Raw genomic sequence first — 20,235 nt, 5'->3', positions numbered from 1 at the left:
ACAAAATTCTATCTGGGCGAGGCTTGATGGCCGAACGTTACGGATATTTTTTCGTGCTTCATTATAACACAGATTAGCACTAATGATATTTTCCAAACGGCACACTCCAACTGTGTTCCACCTCTGGTTTTTCGTCTCGCAGTCTGTGTGAGTTTGAGGGGTGGGGCCAACTCAACTTCATGCATGCGGAGACTCTTGCAGTAGATGGGGTTGGATGCAAATAACGCAGAATTATGAGTGACTTGTCTGAGTTGGAAGGTTTCCGACGCTTAAAAGTGGATTTATGTGGAAATTGCATTAATAGAGTGACTTACTAGCAAGAGCCTTCTTATAAATAACTGCGCTGACTGAAAGAAATAGCAAAAGATATACAAAAACATTCAGTGGATTGCATTTGAAAGATTACTTTCTCATTTTATTTGAAATGAGTTGCAGATTTTTGAATTGCCATAAATAATGCACATGGAGAGTCCAAATGTTTTATGGCAACATAAATTGCCAACTGATAAAATACAACAAAGGGAATGATTTGTCTCTCTATGATGATGATGGATCTCTTTCCCATCTCATGTGGAGGTGTCATGTAGGAGGAGTTCTTTGAAACCAAACAAGTTACGAATTTTCCCTTATAAAAAAGGAAATTGAGACCCGACAACTCACTGGATCTCACCATAAGAGGTTCGCTATGCACAGGTAGGTGGAATATTCCAAGCTGTTATTCTGCTGTGTATTCTGTATGACTGGAAACTGATAATGCATTTTGGAATAGTTTAGATCTCTGTAATTATGGGAAATATTATGGGATCTCTAAGTAATATGGGAAATAAATTATATCATCACCTAAATTACATATTTATTAGGCTAGCTTATTAGCTTACTATGGCTTAATTATATTTTAATTAATGACGAATAATAGGCCTACCTCTAATTAACAACCCTCATTTAATTGTCAAAATGAAAGTATTTTTGAAGTGTTATTATTATTATGTTTTTTCATTATGGCAATCATTTTAGTATTCAACTTTTTAAATGTCAGTGACATTGAATTTGATCTTGTTTTATTTTGTGAAATGCTGCAACACTATGGAATTTGCTGTTATTATGCAGAACCAGGTCAGGTGTAAGGAAAACTAGTGTTTGTCTGAACAATATATAACTGTTATTAACACTCAAAAATGCATGTTCGAAAGAGGAATCATCTGATTTTCAGGAACCTATGTGCATGAGGAACCCCATGATATTTAAACAAATAGATTATTCTCACTTTTTCTGGAAATAAATCTGAAATTTGAGACATCCTAAATGCCTTTGTTTGTATCCATTAGGGTTGCCCTGATTGTATGAAGGCATGCTTTTGGTTCTGCTGGTCGCCTTTCAAGCATATTTAGGGAATAGAGTGCGCAGAAATTGAGCATTTATTTTGGCACTCCACATGTGGCAGCAGCAATTTGGCAGTTAATTAAAACAGCACTGGCTCCATTTATCTCCCCCTCTCTCCTTCTTGCTCGCTCTCCTTCTTGCTCTCCTCGTTCTCGCTTTCTTTCTTTCTCTCCATTTTTTTGTATCTATCTGTCTGTCTGCTTCTCCACCAGTCTTACATAAACACTGACCCCTTGAGTTTCGCTTCAAAAAAGAGAGTGATAGGAAAGGTGGGAGACAGACAATTGGAGACTGAGATTATGGGAGAGAGAGATGCTGGAGTGGACTGGGGCAGGTGGAGATCTCCAATAGATTTTATTTTCTCCTTAGAAGACCATTGTAGGCAGCTGAAAGTCACCATGTGCTAGCATGTGCAGCATGCAGACACACAGTGCAGCTAACCCTGACTGCTGGCGCCCCATAGACTATGGGTGCACTTGAAAGGGCAGGGTGGTGCTGGTAACACAGAGGAATTCTCCTCCTTGTAGATCTCAGTGAGAGCTACCAGACAAGGAGTTGGAGGAGGAAGGAAAGAAGGAAAGAGAGAGATCTACTGTACTGTACAGAGCAGGCAGTCCTGTAGTGTTATAGTCAACATCTGTAGCACATTTTACCCAGCTTTCCCTGTACAGGAAGTGATTACCCAAATGGGCTGTGGAGGCTCATAGCCAGGTGTTTTTCGGCACACGTGCACATGCAGATGCCCTGCATGGTGCTACTACTACCTGCTGTTTTAGATTAGAGACTGTTGATGGTGCTGAGCAGTCTGTGGGGCCTAGAACATGAAGGAGAGTGACTACTGATAACAATTTCCTACCACCTACAGTTGAAGTCAGAATTTTACATATACTGTATATCACAAAAGTGAGTACACCCCTCACATTTTTGTAAATATTTGAGTATATCTTTTCATGTGACAACACTGAAGAAATGACACTTTGCTACAATGTAAAGTAGTGAGTGTACAGCTTGTATAACAGTGTAAATTTGCTGTCCCCTCAAAATAACTCAACACACAGCCATTAATGTCTAAACCGCTGGCAACAAAAGTGAGTACACCCCTAAGTGAAAATGTCCAAATTGGGCCCAAAGTGTCAATTTTTTGTGTGGCCACCATCATTTTCCAGCACTGCCTTAACCCTCTTGGGCATGGAGTTCACCAGAGCTTCACAGGTTGCCACTGGAGTCCTCTTCCACTCCTCCATGACGACATCACGGAGCTGGTGGATGTTAGAGACCTTGCACTCCTCCACCTTCCGTTTGAGGATGCCCCACAGATGCTCAATAGGGTTTAGGTCTGGAGACATGCTTGGCCAGTCCATCACCTTTACCCTCAGCTTCTTTAGCAAGGCAGTGGTCGTCTTGGAGGTGTGTTTGGGGTCGTTATCATGTTGGAATAATGCCCTGCGGCCCAGTCTCCGAAGAGAGTATGTCACAGTACATGTTGGCATTCATGGTTCCCTCAATGAACTGTAGCTCCCCAGTGCCGGAAGCACTCATGCAGCCCCAGACCATGACACTCCCACCACCATGCTTGACTGTAGGCAAGACAGTCATTAAAACTGTTTTTTCAACCACTCCACAAATTTCTTGTTAACAACTATAGTTTTGGCAAGTCGGTTAAGACATCTACTTTGTGCATGACACAAGTAATTTTTCTAACAATTGTTTACAGACAGATTATTACACTTATAATTCACTGTATCACAATTCCAGTGGGTTAGAAGTTTACATACACTAAGTTGACTGTGCCTTTAAACAGCTTGGACAATTCTAGAAAATTATGTCATGGCTTTAGAAGCTTCTGATAGGCTAATTGACATCATTTAAGATAATTGGAGGTGTACCTGTGGATGTACTTCAAGGCCTACCTTCAAACTCGGTGCCTCTTTGCTTGACATCATGGGAAAATCAAAACAAATCAGCCAAGACCTCCACAAGTCTGGTTCATCCTTGGGGACACTTTCCAAACACCTGAAGGTACCACGTTTATCTGTACAAACAATAGTACGCAAGTATAAACATCATGGGACCACGCAGCCATCATACCGCTCAGGAAGGAGATGTGTTCTGTCTCCTAGAGATTAACGTACTTTGGTGTGAAAAGTGCAAATCAATCCCAAAACAACAACAACGGACCTTGTGAAGAAGCTGGAGGAAACAGGTGCAAAAGTGTCTATATCCACAGTAAAACAAGTCCTATATTGACATAACCTGAAAGGCCGCTCAGCTAGGAAGAAGCCACTGCTCCAAAACCGCCATAAAAAAGCAAGACTACGGTTTGCAAAGATCATATTTTTTTGAGAAATGTCCTCTGGTCTGATGAAAAAAAAATAGAACTGTTTGGCCATAATGACCATCGTTATGTTTGGAGGAAAAAGGGGAAGGCTTGCAAGCCGAAGAATACCATCCCAACCACGAAGCACGGGGGTGGCAGCATCATGTTGTGGGGGGTGCTTTGCTGCAGGAGGGACTGGTGCACCTCACAAAATAGATGGCATCATGAGGGAGGAGAATTATGTGGATATATTGAAGCAACATCTCAAGACATCAGTCAGGAAGTTATAGCTTGGTCGCAAATGGTTCTTCCAAATGGACAATGACCCCAAGCACACTTCCAAATTTGTAGCAAAATGGCTTAAGGTCAACAAAGTCAAGGTATTGGATTGGCCATCACAAAGTCCTGACCTCAAATTTGTGGGCAGAACTGAAAAACTGTGTGCGAGCAAGGAGGCCTACAAACCTGATTCAGTTACACCAGCTCTGTCAGGAGGAATGGGCCAAAATTCCCCCAACTTATTGTGGGAAGCTTTTGGAAAGCTACCCAAAATGTTTGACCTAAGTTAAACAATTTAAAGGCAATGCTACCAAATACTAATTGAGTGTATGTAAACTTCTGACCCACTGGGAATGTGATGAAAGAAATAAAAGCTGAAATAAATCATTCTCTCTACTATTACTGTGACATTTCACATTCTTAAAATAAAGTGGTTATCCTAACTGACCCATTGTTACTAGGATTAAATGTCAGGAATTGTGAAAAACTGAGTTTAAATGTATTTGGCTAAGGTGTACATAAACTTCAGACTTCAACTGTATATCCTCACTATCATTGCCTCTCTCCCTCTCTTCCTTTCTCTCTACTCTCCACACTCATTCACTCACTCCCTCACTCACTCCCTCCCTCACTCACTCACTCACTCAATCACTCACTCACTCACTCACTCACTCACTCACTCACTCACTCACTCACTAAATTAAATTCAAAGGGCTTTATTAGCATGGGAAACATATGTTTACATTGCCAAAGCAAGTAAACATATGTTTTCCACGTTTTGTCACCAAAGCCCCATATACCACCCACCACTGTGACCTGTATGCTCTCGTTGGCTAACCCTCGCTACATATTCATCGCCAAACCTACTGGCTCCAGGTCATCTATACGTCTTTGCTAGGTAAAGCTCCGCCTTATCTCAGCTCACTGGTCACCATAGAAACACACACCCTTAGCACGCGCTCCAGCAGATATATCTCACCGGTGATCCCCAAAGCCAACACTTCCTTTGGCCGCCTTTCCTTCCAGTTCTCTGCTGCCAATGACTCGAACCAATTGCAAAAATCGCTGAAGTTGGAGACTTATATCTCCCTCTCTAACTTTGAGCATCAGCTGTCAGAGCAGCTTAACGATCGCTGCACCTGTACACAGCCCATCTGTAAATAGCCCATCCAACTACCTACTTCATCGCCATATTGTTTTTATTGACTTTTTTTGTTGCTCTTTTGAACACCAGTATTTCTACTTGCACATCATCTGCACATTTATCACTCCAGTGTTAATTTGCTAAATTGTAATTACTTCGCTACTATGGCCTATTTATTGCCTTACCTCCTTACTCCATTTGCACACACTGTATATAGGATTTTCTATTGTGTTATTGACTGTACGTTTGTTTATTCCACGTGTAACTCTGTGTTGTTGTTTTTTGCTTTGCTTTATCTTGGCCAGGTTGCAGTTTTAAATGAGAACTTGTTCTCATCTTGTCTACCTGGTTAAATAAAGGTGAAATAAAAAAAAACATTAAAAAAAAAAGTATAAACAAATGTGACATAAACAATAAAAAACGAACAGCAAACATTACACTCATAAGAGTTTAAAAGGAATAGAGACATTTCAAATGTCTTATTATGGCTATGTACAGTGTTATAACTATGTGCAAATAGTTAAAGTACAAAAGGGAAAATAAATAAACATGAATATGGGTTGTATTTACAGTGGTGTTTGTTCTTCACCGGTTGCTCTTTTCTTTTGGCAACAGGTCACAAATCTTGCTCCTGTGATGGCACACTGTGGTATTTCACCCAGTAGATATGGGAGTTTATCAAATTTGAATTCGTTTTTAAATTATTTGTGGGTCTGTGTAATCTGAGGGAAATACAGCGCCTTCGGAAAGTATTCAGATCCCTTGACTTTTTTCACATTTTGTTAGGTTACAGCCTTATTGTAAAATTGAGGAAGTTGTTTTTCCCCCCTCATTAATCTACACACAATACCCCATAATGACAAAGCAAAAAATCAACAACTGACATATCAAATGTACATAAATATTCAGACCCTTTACTCAGTACTTGAAGCACCTTTGGCGGCGATTACAGTCTTGAGTCTTCTTGGGTATGACTCTACAAGCTTGGCACACCAGTATTTGGGGAGTCTCTACCATTCTTCTCTGCAGATCTTCTCAAGCTCTGTCCGGCTGAATGAGTCAGATATTATGCCTTCGAGAAGAGTTCTCACCTTTGTCACAATAGAATAAAACAATATAAAAACAATTCGATATTATTGAAAGTTCCACCACTAGCCAATTTTAAAATGTTTGCTTTCTCCTTACAGTTTTCCTGACCAAGTTGTAACCTAAAAGCACTAACACTGAACATGCTTTCTTATAAAGGTACAGAAATTTTCACAGCTATTTTCTAGGTCTCTCCAGAGATGTTCGATCGGGTTTAAGGCCAGGCTCTGGCTGGGCCACTCAAGGACATTCAGAGACATGTCCCGAAGCCCCTCCTGCGTTGTCTTGTCTCTGTGCTTTGGGTCGATGTCCTGTTGGAAGGTGAACCTTCTCCCCGGTCAGAGATCCTGAGCGCTCTGGAGCAGGTTTTTATCAAGGATCTCTCTGTAATTTGCTCCGTTCATCTTTGCCTCGATCGTGACTAGTCTCCCAGTCCCTGCTGCTGAAAAACATGGTTACAGGTTTCGTCCAGACAGTGTTGTAAAGTACTTAAGTAAAAATACTTTAAAGTACTACCTAAGTCGTTTTTTTGGTATCTTTACTTTACTCTACTATTTTTATTTTTGACTTTGGCTTTTTAAAATAATGTACTTTTTACTCCATACATTTTCCCTGACACCCAAAAGTACTTGTTACATTTTGAATACTTAGCAGGACAGGAAAATTGTCCAATTCACACGCTTATCAAGAGAACATCCCTGGTCATCCCTACTACCTGATCTGGCAGATTCACTAAACACAAGTGCTTTGTTTGTAAATTATGTCTGAGTGTTGAGGTGTGCCCCTGGCTATCCATAAATTAAAAAAAACAAGAAAAACATGCCGCCTGGTTTATGTAATATAAGGAATTTGAAATTATTTATACTTTTACTTTCACTTTTGAAACTTAAGTATATTTTATCGATTACATTTACTTTTTATACTTAAGTATATTTAAAACCAAATACTTTTAGACTTTTACTCAAGCAGTATTTTACTGGTTGATTTTCACTTTTACATGAGTCATTTTCTATTAAGGTATCTTTACTTTTACTCAAGTATGACAATTGGGTACTTTTTCCACCACTGCCTCCAGACGTGACGCTTGGCATTCAGCCCAAAGAGTTCAATCTTGGTTTCATCAGACCAGAGAATCTTGTTTCTCATGGTCTGAGAGTCTTTAGGTGCCTTTTGTCAAACTCCTAGCGGGCTGTCATGTGCCTTTTACTGAGGAGTGGCTTCATTCTGGCCACTCTACCATACAGGCCTGATTGGTGGAGTGTTGCAGAGATTGTCCTTCTGGAAGGTTCTCTCTTCTCCACAGAGGGACTCTAGAGCTCTGTCAGAGTGACCATCGGGCTCTTGATCATCTCCCTGACCAAGGCCCTTCTCACCCAATTGCTCAGTTTGGCCGGGCGGTCAGCTCCAGGGAGAATCTTGGTGCTTCCAAGCTTCTTCCATTAAAAAATGATGGAGGCCACTGTGTTCTTGGTGACCTTCAATGCTACAGAAATGTTTTGGTACCCTTCCCAAGATCTGTGCCTGGACACAATCCTGTCTCGGAGCTCTACGGACTATTCCTTCGACCTCATGGCTTGGTTTTTGCTCTGACATACACTGTCAACTGTGGGACCTTATATAGAGAGGTGTGTGCCTTTCCAAATCATGTCCAATCAATTTACCACAGGTGGACTCCAATTTGTATAAACGTCTCAAGGATGATCAATAGAAACAGGATGCACCTGAGCTCAATTTCGAGTCTCATAGCAAAGGGTCTGAATACTTACGTAAATAACGTATTTCTGTTTTTTGTTTTTAATAAATTTGCTAATTTTTCACTTTGTTTTTCTACATTTTTCTAAAAACCTGTTTCACTTTGTCATTATGGGGTTTTGTGTGTAGATTGCTGAATAAATTGTTTTATTTAATCAATTTTAGAATAAGGCTGTAATGTAACTAAATGTGGAAAAGTCAAGGGGTCTGAATACTTTCCGAAGGCACTGTATGTGTCTCTAATATGGCCATACATTTGACAGGAGGTTAGGAAGTTTCCACCTCATTTTGTGGGCAGTGTGCACATAGCCTGTCTTCTCTTGAGTGCCAGGTCTGCCAATGGCAGCCTATCTCAATAGCAAGGCTATGCTCACTGAGTCTGTACATAGTCAAAGCTTTCCTCAATTTTGGGTCAGTCACAGTGGTCAGCTATTCTGCCACTTTGTACTCTCTGTTTAGGGCCAAATAGCATTCCAGTTTGCTTTGCTTTTTGGTCAATTCTTTCCAATGTGTCAAGTAATTATCATTTTTAATTTTTGTTATGGTTCGGTTGGGTCTAATTGTGTTGCTGTCCTGGGGCTCTCTGGGGTCTGCTTGTGTTTGTGAACAGAGCTTGCTTAGGAGACACTTCTCTATGTTCATCTCTCTGTAGGTGATGGCTTTGTTATGGAAGGTTTGGGAATCGCTTCCTTTTAGGTGGTTGTAAAATGTAACAGCTCTTTTCTGGATTTTAATAATTAGTGGATATTGGCCTAATTCAAATGTTATGTTCGTTTTGATGGTGTGGTGTAGAAGGCCCTTCTTGCCTTGTGTCTCAGATCGTTCACATGTTTGTGGAAGTTATCTGTGGTGCTGATGTTTAGATCGAGGTAAGTATATATTTTTGTGTGTTCTAGGGCAATGTTATCTAGATGGAATTTTGTATTTGTTGTCCTGGCAAGTGGACCTTTTTTGGAACACCATTATTTTTGTCTTACTGAGATTTACTGTCAGGGGCCAGGTCTGACAGAATCTGTGCAGAAGATCTGGGTGCTGCTGTAGGCCCTCCTTGGTTGGGGACAGAAGCACCAGATTATTAGCAAACAGTGGACTCTCTCTCTCTCCCTCTCTCTCTCTCTCTTTCTCTCTCTCTCTCTCTCTCTCTCTCTCTCTCTCTCTCTCTCTTTCTCCTTTTCTCTCTCTCTCTCTCTCTCTCGCTCTCTCTACCCCCTCTGTTTATGCTGGACTGTTGTCTCGAGGCAGCTGGCCATTGTGTTTGTCTCCCCTATCATCGGCCTGTGGGCGGGTTTGGCTAATGCGATGAGAGCTTACAGCTCGGAGGCAGAGATGGGAGTATAATAAAATAAAAGTAAATCAAACATTGATGTACTGTATGCCTGGGTGAAAGTGCACATAACCTCCCTGTTTCTTCGCTGCCTGCAGTTGTTGAACCAAATAATCTGGATCTGAATCGAAATAAAAAGGCTCAGTTAAAAGCCCTTACACTGGAGCCAATCTCTCCATTCGGTGCCCATGTGGCAGGCACCACCTAGCAGTAATTTCATTATATTACAAAAATAGGAGGTGTGTTGGAGTCCATAAGTAGCACCAGAGGAGGCTCTGTTGGCTGCCACAGTTTTTAGTTGTTTCCCTGTGCCTGTGTGGAAGCAGAGGAAGGCAAGGCAGCTTGTGGCGGTACTGGGGCGGACAGGGCCTGAAATTTGGGAGTGGAACGAAACGCTTGTGTGTACTCCTATTTTATTCAGTGCTTTAACACCGGTTGTATTTATGGCCTGTTTACTGCTCGGCTCTTTTTCATTGTCTCACACACTTGCTGCTGATTGCAACTGCCAGAGTTATCTTTCCCTCATAAAGTAGTGTCTAGTGTTCTGGGTTTAAAGGCACACTATGTAGAAATCTCTCTGCCATTTCCTTGTTGGTAAAATTCTAATAGTTTACCTAATTTCAGTTTATGTGACAAAACAAGCAAGTGTAGAGAATCATTGTACCATCTAAACCGCTGTGAAATATATTTTCCAGAACCACAAATATTGTATTTTCAGCTATCTGAAGTCAAAGATGCAAAAACGAAACTTAAGAACAGGAAGCATAGAAATGGCGCACATAGAACAGTTCCACCGCTTCTTAGACTTGCTTTTAATGAGAATGATAGCTAGAACTCATATTTCTATGTGAATTTGGTTGAGTAGCCCAAAAGGTTACATATTGCAGCTTTAAAATGGCAAAATATGATAAAGAGCTAAAGACAGCTTTTTAAAATATTGTTGGATTTAGGTGCAGTTTAGGGAGTTTTATTTACATAGAAGTTGACAGTGGAGATGGCTGTTTTGGCTTCAGGATTCTACAGTATAAGCAGTGCTTGATTTGGGCAGGAGCTCACCGGAACTTAGTACCTGCACCTCTGATTTTCTATTGCTTGAGTTCTTGCACCTGTTATAGAATAATATTATTAGCTCAAAATTATTGCTGAGTTCCTGAACCGAATTCAGTCCAAGTCAAACACTCAGCATAAGTATGTGTCTGATTTTAGGACCCCAAAATGTACAATGTTCTGGGAGTCACAATCAGAACATTGGTTTTGGCTAACCATAATAATCAGGACTATTTGAATGCACTTTTGGTCTCTTGAATGTTGTTGAATTAACTAAATTTACATTATGCAATAGAGTATGATACAGTGTCACTCCATTACTGCTTTACTGAGCTCACATTTTCTTGTACTGCTCCTACCACATCAGCCAGTGAATTAGGCCTCTGAGATCTAAATTACGTTATTTTGACAGGTTTATCAGTAGGCTAGGTTTCTGACTCTGAGCTCTGTGTAGTGGCACTTTCTCAGTTTCGACAAATTCCCAGAGGGCGGGTGCTCCCTTTCACTGGAGCCTGCCTGATTTAATAATTGATTCATCAAAAGGACTTACAAAGCAGGGCAATTGAATCTCCTGACTATTTGATGAGGGAGTTCAGTTCCATTCAGATGAATGGAGCCGGCTGTGAAGAAGGGGACACAGTGCTTGTGTCTGTTTAATGGATGAGGGAACCGAGACAGAGCACATAGAAAACTGTCAAGAAGTGGAACTGTGGCCCCAGAGTAGTTCAGTGAGATGTTCCTCATATCCAGAGAACAGGTCAGCTGTCATGTGGAAGGATGACTCTCATGTTGTCATGTTGTGAGTTTTGTCTCCATCTTGCTCTTGATCTGTCTTACCGTCTTATCACTCGACGTATTTTCAACCATTTAGTTTTTCGTCATCATATCTCCCTCGCTCTCTCACACACTGCACGCTCTCTCTTTATCTCTTTATCTCTCTCTCTTCTCTAGCACCCCCTTCTCTCTCTATCTGAGTACCAGTAGTCCGTTGCCACTTCTAGGCGTATCGCCGTAATATAAAGGTTGGATACGGATGGATGGGACAGAGTGGGCTCCATTGGCAGGTAGTAAAGAGTTGTAGGCGGAGTGTGGTGTGAAAGCGTCTCTGACACATCTCCTAAATGACTCAGCCCTGGTCTGTACGTGTTGCTCTGGGTTATTCATTTCCCTGGTCCAGGCATGTCCCCTTCGCTCTCCAAGCATTCCTCTCAATTAACAAACCTTATCGTTTTTGGCTCTGGACGGTAAATATAGGGGGAGTTGTTGAAGAAATGTGTCTAATATTCACCTCAAAAGGCAAATAAACCCGGGCAACAGCAGCGGAGAAAGCTGGGATGCAGGTGGGTGTTTTTGGAGATCATTAAAAAAAAAAAAAAATCCTTAAGCTGGTTAACTGAGATCTTTGACATGGCTTGGCAAGGCAGTCTGCCTAAAAGAGTATTTAGCGTGTCAAACTGTTTGTCCGTATGCATGTGGACCACAGTATGTGCAGTTGCCTACATACTGTGTGCTGCTGTGGTGTGTTAGTGTGTGCGCTTGTTGTTGTTCTGTTTCAGCTTCTTTACTGTGTGTGTGTGTGTGTGTTTCGAGTTTCAAGTTCTATTAGTCGTATGTACAGGATACTCATGGTATACGCCGTCCAACGAAATTCATACTTACAGGTTCCTTCTCAACAATGCAACAACAATAAGAACTAATAGAATATAAGGATATGAACATAAAGTAAATGGCTCAGTAGAATATAATACATATTTTAGCATAAGTATAATACAGGAGGGCACAATTTATAGTCCAATATTTACACGTGTTTTGGGGAGCAAGTATTTAAATTGTGCAGTATATAGCATACATAATAAGGGTCTGGTAGCAGTAGTTGTGATGTGTGTGTGTGTGTGTGTGTGTGTGTATAGCATGAATGTGTGTGTTTGTGTGTGTGTATGTGACTTCTTCTCATACTAACTCGCTGCAACCGAGTGACTCAGTCAGCGGCCCTTAATCTCAGAGACTCCCCTCGGAGAGACACTCTTATTCATCATGATGGACGAGACCCCGTAATTAAATACTGTCCCTGCTCACATTAATATTGTTTTACAATAGCAAGACATTTTTACACAAATGGCCTCACTGGGGAGGGGCTGTCTGGTCGATCTCAGCCACACTGGCTATCAATCTGGATTAATGTTCTGCCGTGTAGTTCAGATCAGATCAAATCACATTTTATTTGTCACATACCACAGATGGTTAGCAGATGTTAATGCGAGTGTAGCGAAATGCTTGTGCTTCTAGATCCGACCGTGCAGTAATATCTAACAAGTAATTTAACAATTTCACAACAACTACCTTATACACACAAGTATAAAGGAATGAATAAGAATATGTACATAAAAATATATGGATGAGCGATGGCCGAACGACATAGGTAAGATGCAGTAGGTGGTATAGAGTACAGTATATACATATGAGATGAGTAATGTAGGAGATGTAAACATTATATAAAGTGTCATTGTTTAAAGTGACGAGTGATACATTTATTACATCCAATTTTTATTATTAAAGTGGCTCGAGATTTGAGTCAGTATGTTGGCAGTAGCCACTCATTGTTAGTGATGGCTGTTTAACAGTCTGATGGCCTTGAGATAGAAGCTGTTTTTCAGTCTCTCGGTCCCCGCTTTGATGCACCTGTACATGATCTCGCCTTCTGGATGATAGCGGGGTGAGGTAGTTTTCCCCCGGTGATGTGTTGTGCAGACCTCACTACCCTCTGGAGAGCCTTACGGTTGTGTGCGGAGCAGTTGCCGTACCAGGCGGTGATACAGCCCGACAGGATGCTCTCGATTGTGCATCTGTAAAAGTTAGTGAGTGTTTTTGGTGACAAGCCGAACTTCTTCAACCTCCTAAGGTTGAAGAGGCGCTGCTACGCCTTCTTCACCACGCTGTCTGTGTGGGTGGACCATTTCAGTTTGTCCGTGATGTGTACGTCAAGGAACGCAAAACTTTCCACCTTCTCCACTACTGTCCCGTCAATGTAGATAGGAGGCTGCTCCCTCTGCTGTTTCCTGAAGTCCACGATCATCTCCTTTGTTTTGTTGACATTGAGTGTGAGGTTACTTTCCCGACACCACACTCCGAGGGCCCTCACCTCCTCCCTGTAGGCCGTTGTTGGTAATCAAGCCTACCACTGTAGTGTCGTCTGCAAACTTGATGATTGAGTTGGAGGCGTGCATGGCCACGCAGTCATGGGTGAACAGGGAGTACAGGAGAGGGCTGAGAACGCACCCTTGTGGGGCCCCAGTGTTGAGGATCAGCGGGGTGGAGAGGTTGTTTCCTACCCTCACCACCTGGGGGCGGCCTGTCAGGAAGTCCAAGACCCAGTTGCATTAATGCCACGTGGATGTATGCTTTGTTATTTTTCATTGCAGTCCTCCTTAGTTTATTACAGAGTTCACTGGGTTACTATCTGTGTTTTAGTTTATCTGGATTCTTTGCACAGCCACTTGAGATGAGGGTCAGAATTGGAGGCTAAACTGCCTGGCGGGGTTATGGCAGTAATGTAAGAAAAGCATGGTAAGATCTAACTGGGATTCTTGCAGGTTTGATTCAAACTTTCTTTAGGGACGCTATAGTGCATTTTAGGGACATTATAGTGTATTGTATGGACATTATAGGTCCTTTTGGAATGTTAAAGGGTTTCTGCACTTCCTGATTTGGCCTCGTTTTAGATTTTGTTCATTAAGAAATGCTAGCGGCCATGACTGAAGTTGGTTTTGTGGTGTGGATTGATGTGCATGTCTCGTGTTTGTTTGCAGGTGGGAAGAGATAGCTCAATTATTTAGACAATTAGCTTCAGTTGGCTGGTGTGAAACTGTGGCAAAGTTGGTTTGACTTTGGATAGCCTATCTCTGAGGCTATTTAGGGACCGTCAATAAATTACACAATGTTAATGAGACAATATTTTCATGTTGCACATGTTGCACATACAATTTATAGTTGGTTTGAGGTTTTTAAGTCATTGGAATTTGGAGCTATTGGAATTTTAACATTTTGTCCTATGCACATTTTGTAATTGACCCTATTGTTCCTAACTAGCCCCATAGGGATATCCAAAGTTAACCATGCAGCTAGCTGCACTCCGAATTGATGATTGTGCTGCCAGCTGTCGGCATGTGACCAGGATTGAAACAAATCCAACTTTCATTTACATTGTGATGCAGTCACAGCCACAAGTAAAAAATAACAAACTATGTTTTGGTCGAGACTGACTATGACCAAAATGATCCTATTTACACTTTGTAGTACATTATGACAGTAGAATAAATGTTTCTGACTCATATCTATGCCACATAGGCTGTTTTCTGAATGAGAAGTTGTTTTTTTAGGGGCAATTCCTCTTTAAGAACTCATCCAAAATGTCTTTGTCGGCTTACTCTGTATGATTCACAAGCCACAATAAGTACAACAGCCAAATATGGCCCTGTTTTGCTGTTTCACCCTTGGGGTAGGAGACCCTGTTTGCACTGTTCCAGACAAGCTATGCCTTATGTTTTCTGTATATGCAAGAGCTGTAAATATAGCTTGACACTATCCAAGAACATCTCTGCACCACTTGTCCATTCCAAGTGTTTGTAGAAGGACTATTATGTGTTTTTTCAGTATTATATTTTAAGAATGGAGCAAACACATTTTTCAAATGAACTCTCTTCTCCAAAGGCAACTGGAAGTGTAGCAAATGACCCAAAAACTATTTGTGGTATTTTGTTTCATTGTGCCATAGCTGCTAATACTTTGAATGAATCTGCATCGATTTCAAAGTTTGGAAATGACTGCAGTCCATTTAAATCTGGAATGAAAGTGCATTATCTTGTGCTTTGATTTCAGGTCAAAAGACAAATGGACACTGATTGCACTAAACAAGTATTTTACTTATCAGATGTAATACTGTGTACTTTGGAAATGTTTCAATACATTTTCCCTCAAAGTAGTTAAAAGAACGGAGGAATCAAGTTACTGTTTTTGAATTCCAGTACTTATCATTGCTTCACTGTTGGTTGACATGGTTGGAATTGATATAATTTCCATTCTTGTTACAAAATCTTGTATCTGTTTCAGTCTTGGCCAAGAGGTGGATTTTCTCTTGACATGCTAACTTAATGGCTTGGTGTTTTAGAGCTCATGTCTCATTATTTCTCTCTCCCCATCACACACACCCCTTCCCATTTCCCATTTTCCTCTCTGTCTGTCTGTCTGTCTGTCTGTCTGTCTGTCTGTCTGTCTGTCTGTCTGTCTGTCTGTCTGTCTGTCTGTCTCTGTCTGTGTCTGTCGGTCTCTGTCTGTCTGTCTGTCTGTCTGTCTGTCTGTCTGTCTGTCTGTCTGTCTCTCTGTCTCTCTGTCTCTCTGTCTGTCTGTCTGTCTGTCTGTCTGTCTGTCTGTCTGTCTGTCTGTCTGTCTGTCTGTCTCTCTGTCTGTCTGTCTGTCTGTCTGTCTCTCTGTCTGTCTGTCTGTCTGTCTGTCTGTCTGTCTGTCTGTCTGTCTCTCTGTCTCTCTGTCTCTCTGTCTCTCTGTCTCTCTGTCTCTCTAGCAGGTCCTGGCACAGACAGATGCGTTGTCACGTGTAGGAGTCTCCAGCTTTTTTTAGCAGCCCCACTCCTGTCCCTCCCTCCACCCCTCCTCAGAGCATCTTTAATAAGACACATGCTCCTGGGCTCGGGTGCTCATTCACACCAAACGCTCCTTGGCGATCCTCCAACAGGCTGCCTGCTCCCCTGCTAGCCCCGCCGAGTCTTCATGGGTTGAACCAACAGGAGTGCCACACTCTCCTCTTCTCCTTTTTCCACCTCTCCTCTCCTCTCATACTCCACGCATCGCTCCTCCATTACATCGTCAACCGACCCCCCCCCCCCCCCACACCACCATTATGGCTTGTGCCCTGGGCATGTTTGGATTTGCAGCCGCAGCAGCATAATCCTCCGCTGAAGGGAGTTGCGGACACAGCAGCCCTTAGAGAGAGAGAGAGAGATAGAGAGAGCGAGTGAGAGAGAGAGACCCAGCGGACAGCAGCAGCGGAGGGAGGGAAGCTGCAGGGAGGAGCAGCAACAGCAGCAGCGGCGGCAGAGTGATCCACCTGTCACAGAGTGGAAGGGGCCCCCCGCCTTATCCGTCTGCCTGCAGGGGGGACCCCGCTTGGCCGGTCAGCACCAGGGACTATGCAGCTGGGACTGGTGACTCTGGCGATGGTCTTTCTCGTATCCAATGGTCACAGCGACAGCGGCCTCAAGCTCTCAAAGGGACAGAGGCAGAGACGGAGTGAGTTACCAAATCCTCAAATCCCTTCCTCTCTTTCACTCTCTCTCTTTCTCTGGTTTCCATGCAGCCACTGAGAGCCACAATGGTACATTTCTTATAAACATTTAACGGCCGCAGTAAAGATTACATGTTGTTTATTTTTCTTCATCCTCATTATTTGTTTTGCCAAGATGGATTATGGTAGCCTCAGCTGTCTTTGAATGACCCTCTTTTCTTCCTATTTTTATGATTACGCCTCTCTTGATTTATGTTGCGCTTTTATGGGTATTAAGAATGTTTACAGTCGGGTTTTAGGCGGATTCACCCTGGGTTTTACGGCTAGAGCTTCAGCACCACTGTTCTCTCCATGTCTGCCTCTGAGGCACTGAGTGGAACAACTCTCTGACACTTCAGCTCATGGTTGTTGGACCATGTTGCATTGTTTGGTTTTCAAGCAGTTTTATAAACACTTTTCTGACCTCATGCACCCACAAATACAGAGCTTACTCTCAGCCTCAGTGTCTGCCCTCAGAGCGGGGTGAATCTCAGTGCAAGGCCTTACCACTGGTTTTAATATAATGCCTTTTCCCTCAGAAGAGCTTTTAGAGGATACCAGCCTTTGCCCCCCTACACCCCCACCTCACAAAAACACCCAAGCAGTCAGGAGAGGTCAGAATTTTATTGAGCTTGGCGTTTGGTAAATGAAGCTTGGCTTCGGCATGGCAATAGATGTCCAGAGGAAAGGCTACAGGCTTATCAGATGTGTCTTGTTAGAATTGTTATGTCTTTTCAATTGCACAATAAATACATATTTCTGATGAGCAAAGTGTGTTTTACCGTACTGTAAAAGGCAAGATAGCAATGACCTATGAATCATGTGTCAATTATCACTGAAGAGGTTTATCCTTGGTGAACAGTGTTCCCCCTGAATTTTGAAGTGAATTTTGAAGTTTATTTTCCTGGTTATTTAAAATGTACTAGAACGCCCTCTATAGAGACTGAGACACAAAGTGAGATTGACACGGCATGGAACCTTCCATTGGTTTAACCCACAGACTATGTTACCAAGTGCTGTTGGCTGGCAGGTAGATAATCATGTTGTTGATGTGTATGATTTAGTGTTCTTCATCTTGTTGGAGTTAGGTTCAGGGAAACAGGTGCTCCAACTCTGCCGTGCGCAACAGGCTTTACATGTTAAGACCGAAGCTGTTCATAGATTAGAAATGAGACATTGACATATCTGCATTGAATTTACAGAACATATTTTCATCACATCATCTCTGTATGTTCTGTGCCGGTCTTTCCTGGTTCGACAACACCTCATCCAGAGGAGTGAAATGGCTGCTCACGCTCTAGTACATGACCTCTAGCAGCAGGGTCAAAAACTGTCCCAACATACTGTCCGAAAATATCTTACCTCTGGTTAACTATTGCACAGTGTGATTATTACTTTTTTTATCATTATTAAAGTGTTAAGATTCTGGCTATGTGACAGCTACTTTGGCTGCATCCCCATGCGAGGTCACCATGACCCAACCATGGCGTAATTGATTTGCGGGGAGAACATTTTTAAAGCTTTTACCATCCCAACTTATCTCTGGGAGACAGGGATGGCAGATTGATTGCAGTGGGAGTGTGTATATATTTAGATGCTGATACCACATAGGCCTGTAAATCAACCGTGATGTCCGCCATTTTGGCTCCAAATGGCCCCTAGAAACAGGATGTGCATATTGACACGCTTTTTGAGCAATCATTTAAATTACTGGCTGCAGCAGAGCAGAGTCTCCGAGTTCAAGCCTTTTTGGAAGATGAACGAATAGGGATATGAAGATATGAAGTATGATCATGGGATTATATGTGGATGAGAGCCAAATGCAGATGGGGTGCTTTGACACAGAGTTTTGTGGCTTAGTACAATTCTTAGATTGTTATATTCAGTTTCATGGGCGGATGGTTAATAAACCAAAAGACGTTCGGCTCTGTATAGAAGTGTTGGGAACAGACTTAACGCATTTGTGCGCATTTCCCTTTTTGGCCGGCACGCTCGTGTAATTGGCGAGATCCCGATGGCTGAGTCACTTTTCGTTGACCCCAGGGGGGCCCCTGCTGTGTGATGTCATGGCATGATGTGGAATCGATCATCGCAGGATGTCAGTCCGAAACACTCGGGCTTCTCCAACTAAAATCTGTTTAGGATCTCCGGCGAGCAGTTTCAAGTAAACAGTGAGAAAACTGTTCAAACAAAGATGTTTGGCATGGCCCCTGGTTAGATGATCTGCAACATGAACTACTGCCAGGTTTATGGCTATGTGGTGCAAAAATAGACAAGGGCCATGTCCTCACTGATATTGCCAGTGTTGAATGTAGTGTTTGTCTCCAACAGATAAATACTTATTCACTTTGTGGTAACTAGACCTTATATGCTGGTTTTTAATGACGGTTCTCTTTCTCCCTCTCTTTCTCTCTTTCCCCATATATTTCCACAGTTAGCACTGAGGGGCCACCATCTTGCTCAAATGGCTGTGAGCGATGTTCCGAATACAATGGCTGTATAAAATGTAAGCCCAAACTCTTCATTCTCCTGGAGCGCAACGACATCCGCCAGATAGGCGTGTGCCTCGCCTCGTGCCCACAGGGATACTTCGGCATGCGGACTCCCGATACCAACAGATGCATCCGTGAGTTTGGATTCTTGGACTTCATTGTTCGTTTTTGAAATGCATTGTGTCATAAATAGGGCGAGGCGTTTTTCGTGACTATGATGTGAACTGACCAGGAAAGCCCCAGTAAGAAGGTTTCCTATATTTGTATTGACATTTTTCAGTGTTGGACAAAAGAAACCACATCCAGTGATGTTCAAGATATTCCCCAGTACAACATTCATATCATCACAATGTGTCACCATAATGGTAAACACACAATGGGCACTAATGTGGTCCAGTGGTAAGTGAGGTGTAATTTCCACTTTGAACTGCTGTGCCATGTGTGGAAGGAGCTGTCTTCACCACATGACCGCAGCCATAGCAATGACATGCAACACAACAACACACTCATAAAGACCAGCAAATAGTATCTGTCAAGCTGGAGATGGGCCTTGAACTGAGACATGGCCGGAACATTATTGTTCTGTTGCAGTAATATTTAGACAGTTTAAAGCTAGACTCAGCGGTATGACACAGATACAGAAAGTAAACAGCGAAGTGGGTCAGTTTCCACGACAACTAAGAGCGTTGAATCGTGAGGCTCAACCTCCGCTGTTTTGGTGCCCTGGCTACCACACTGTGAACAGCGTGAAGAGAAACTGTGCACATGCGCAGATACTGTGTGTGACTGTGTGAGAGCGAAGTCCTGCATCTCGCTCGTCGCAATATCTGTGCTGCTGCATGTGGTAACGTCATTTTGCTGAGTCTACCTTTAAAGACCAACTGAATCAAAAAATGACCTTCTATTGTCAAAATGGACTACAACGTGTAATCATAAAGTCAGTCTGAGAAATAAAACATGAAAATATTTCAAATTACATTGTGTAATTTATTAATGATCCCTAACTAGCCCATGACATAGGCTATCCAGTCAAACCATTTTTTCAACCGTCGCACACCTGAAGCTAATTGGCCAAAGAAG

At 42.3% G+C, this 20,235-nt stretch overlaps 1 protein-coding gene across 1 annotated transcript in view; it reads left to right on the top strand.

Moving 5' to 3' along the window:
• Positions 1-207: 207 nt before the first annotated feature.
• LOC129837547 (R-spondin-1-like) overlaps positions 208-20,235 on the top strand; it is a 38,093-nt gene continuing 18,065 nt past the window's right edge. Inside the window, exons 1-3 of the mRNA XM_055903833.1 lie at positions 208-693; positions 15,905-16,629; positions 19,098-19,289. Coding sequence (XP_055759808.1) covers positions 16,530-16,629; positions 19,098-19,289 — 292 coding nt within the window. The 5' untranslated portion in view covers positions 208-693; positions 15,905-16,529. The remainder of the gene's footprint in view (positions 694-15,904; positions 16,630-19,097; positions 19,290-20,235) is intronic.

This window comes from Salvelinus fontinalis, chromosome 38, assembly GCF_029448725.1.
Source record: "Salvelinus fontinalis isolate EN_2023a chromosome 38, ASM2944872v1, whole genome shotgun sequence".
NCBI classification, from domain to species: domain Eukaryota; kingdom Metazoa; phylum Chordata; class Actinopteri; order Salmoniformes; family Salmonidae; genus Salvelinus; species Salvelinus fontinalis.
Note: the sequence above shows the minus strand (reverse complement) of the source record. Positions and strands in the feature narration are given on the sequence as shown.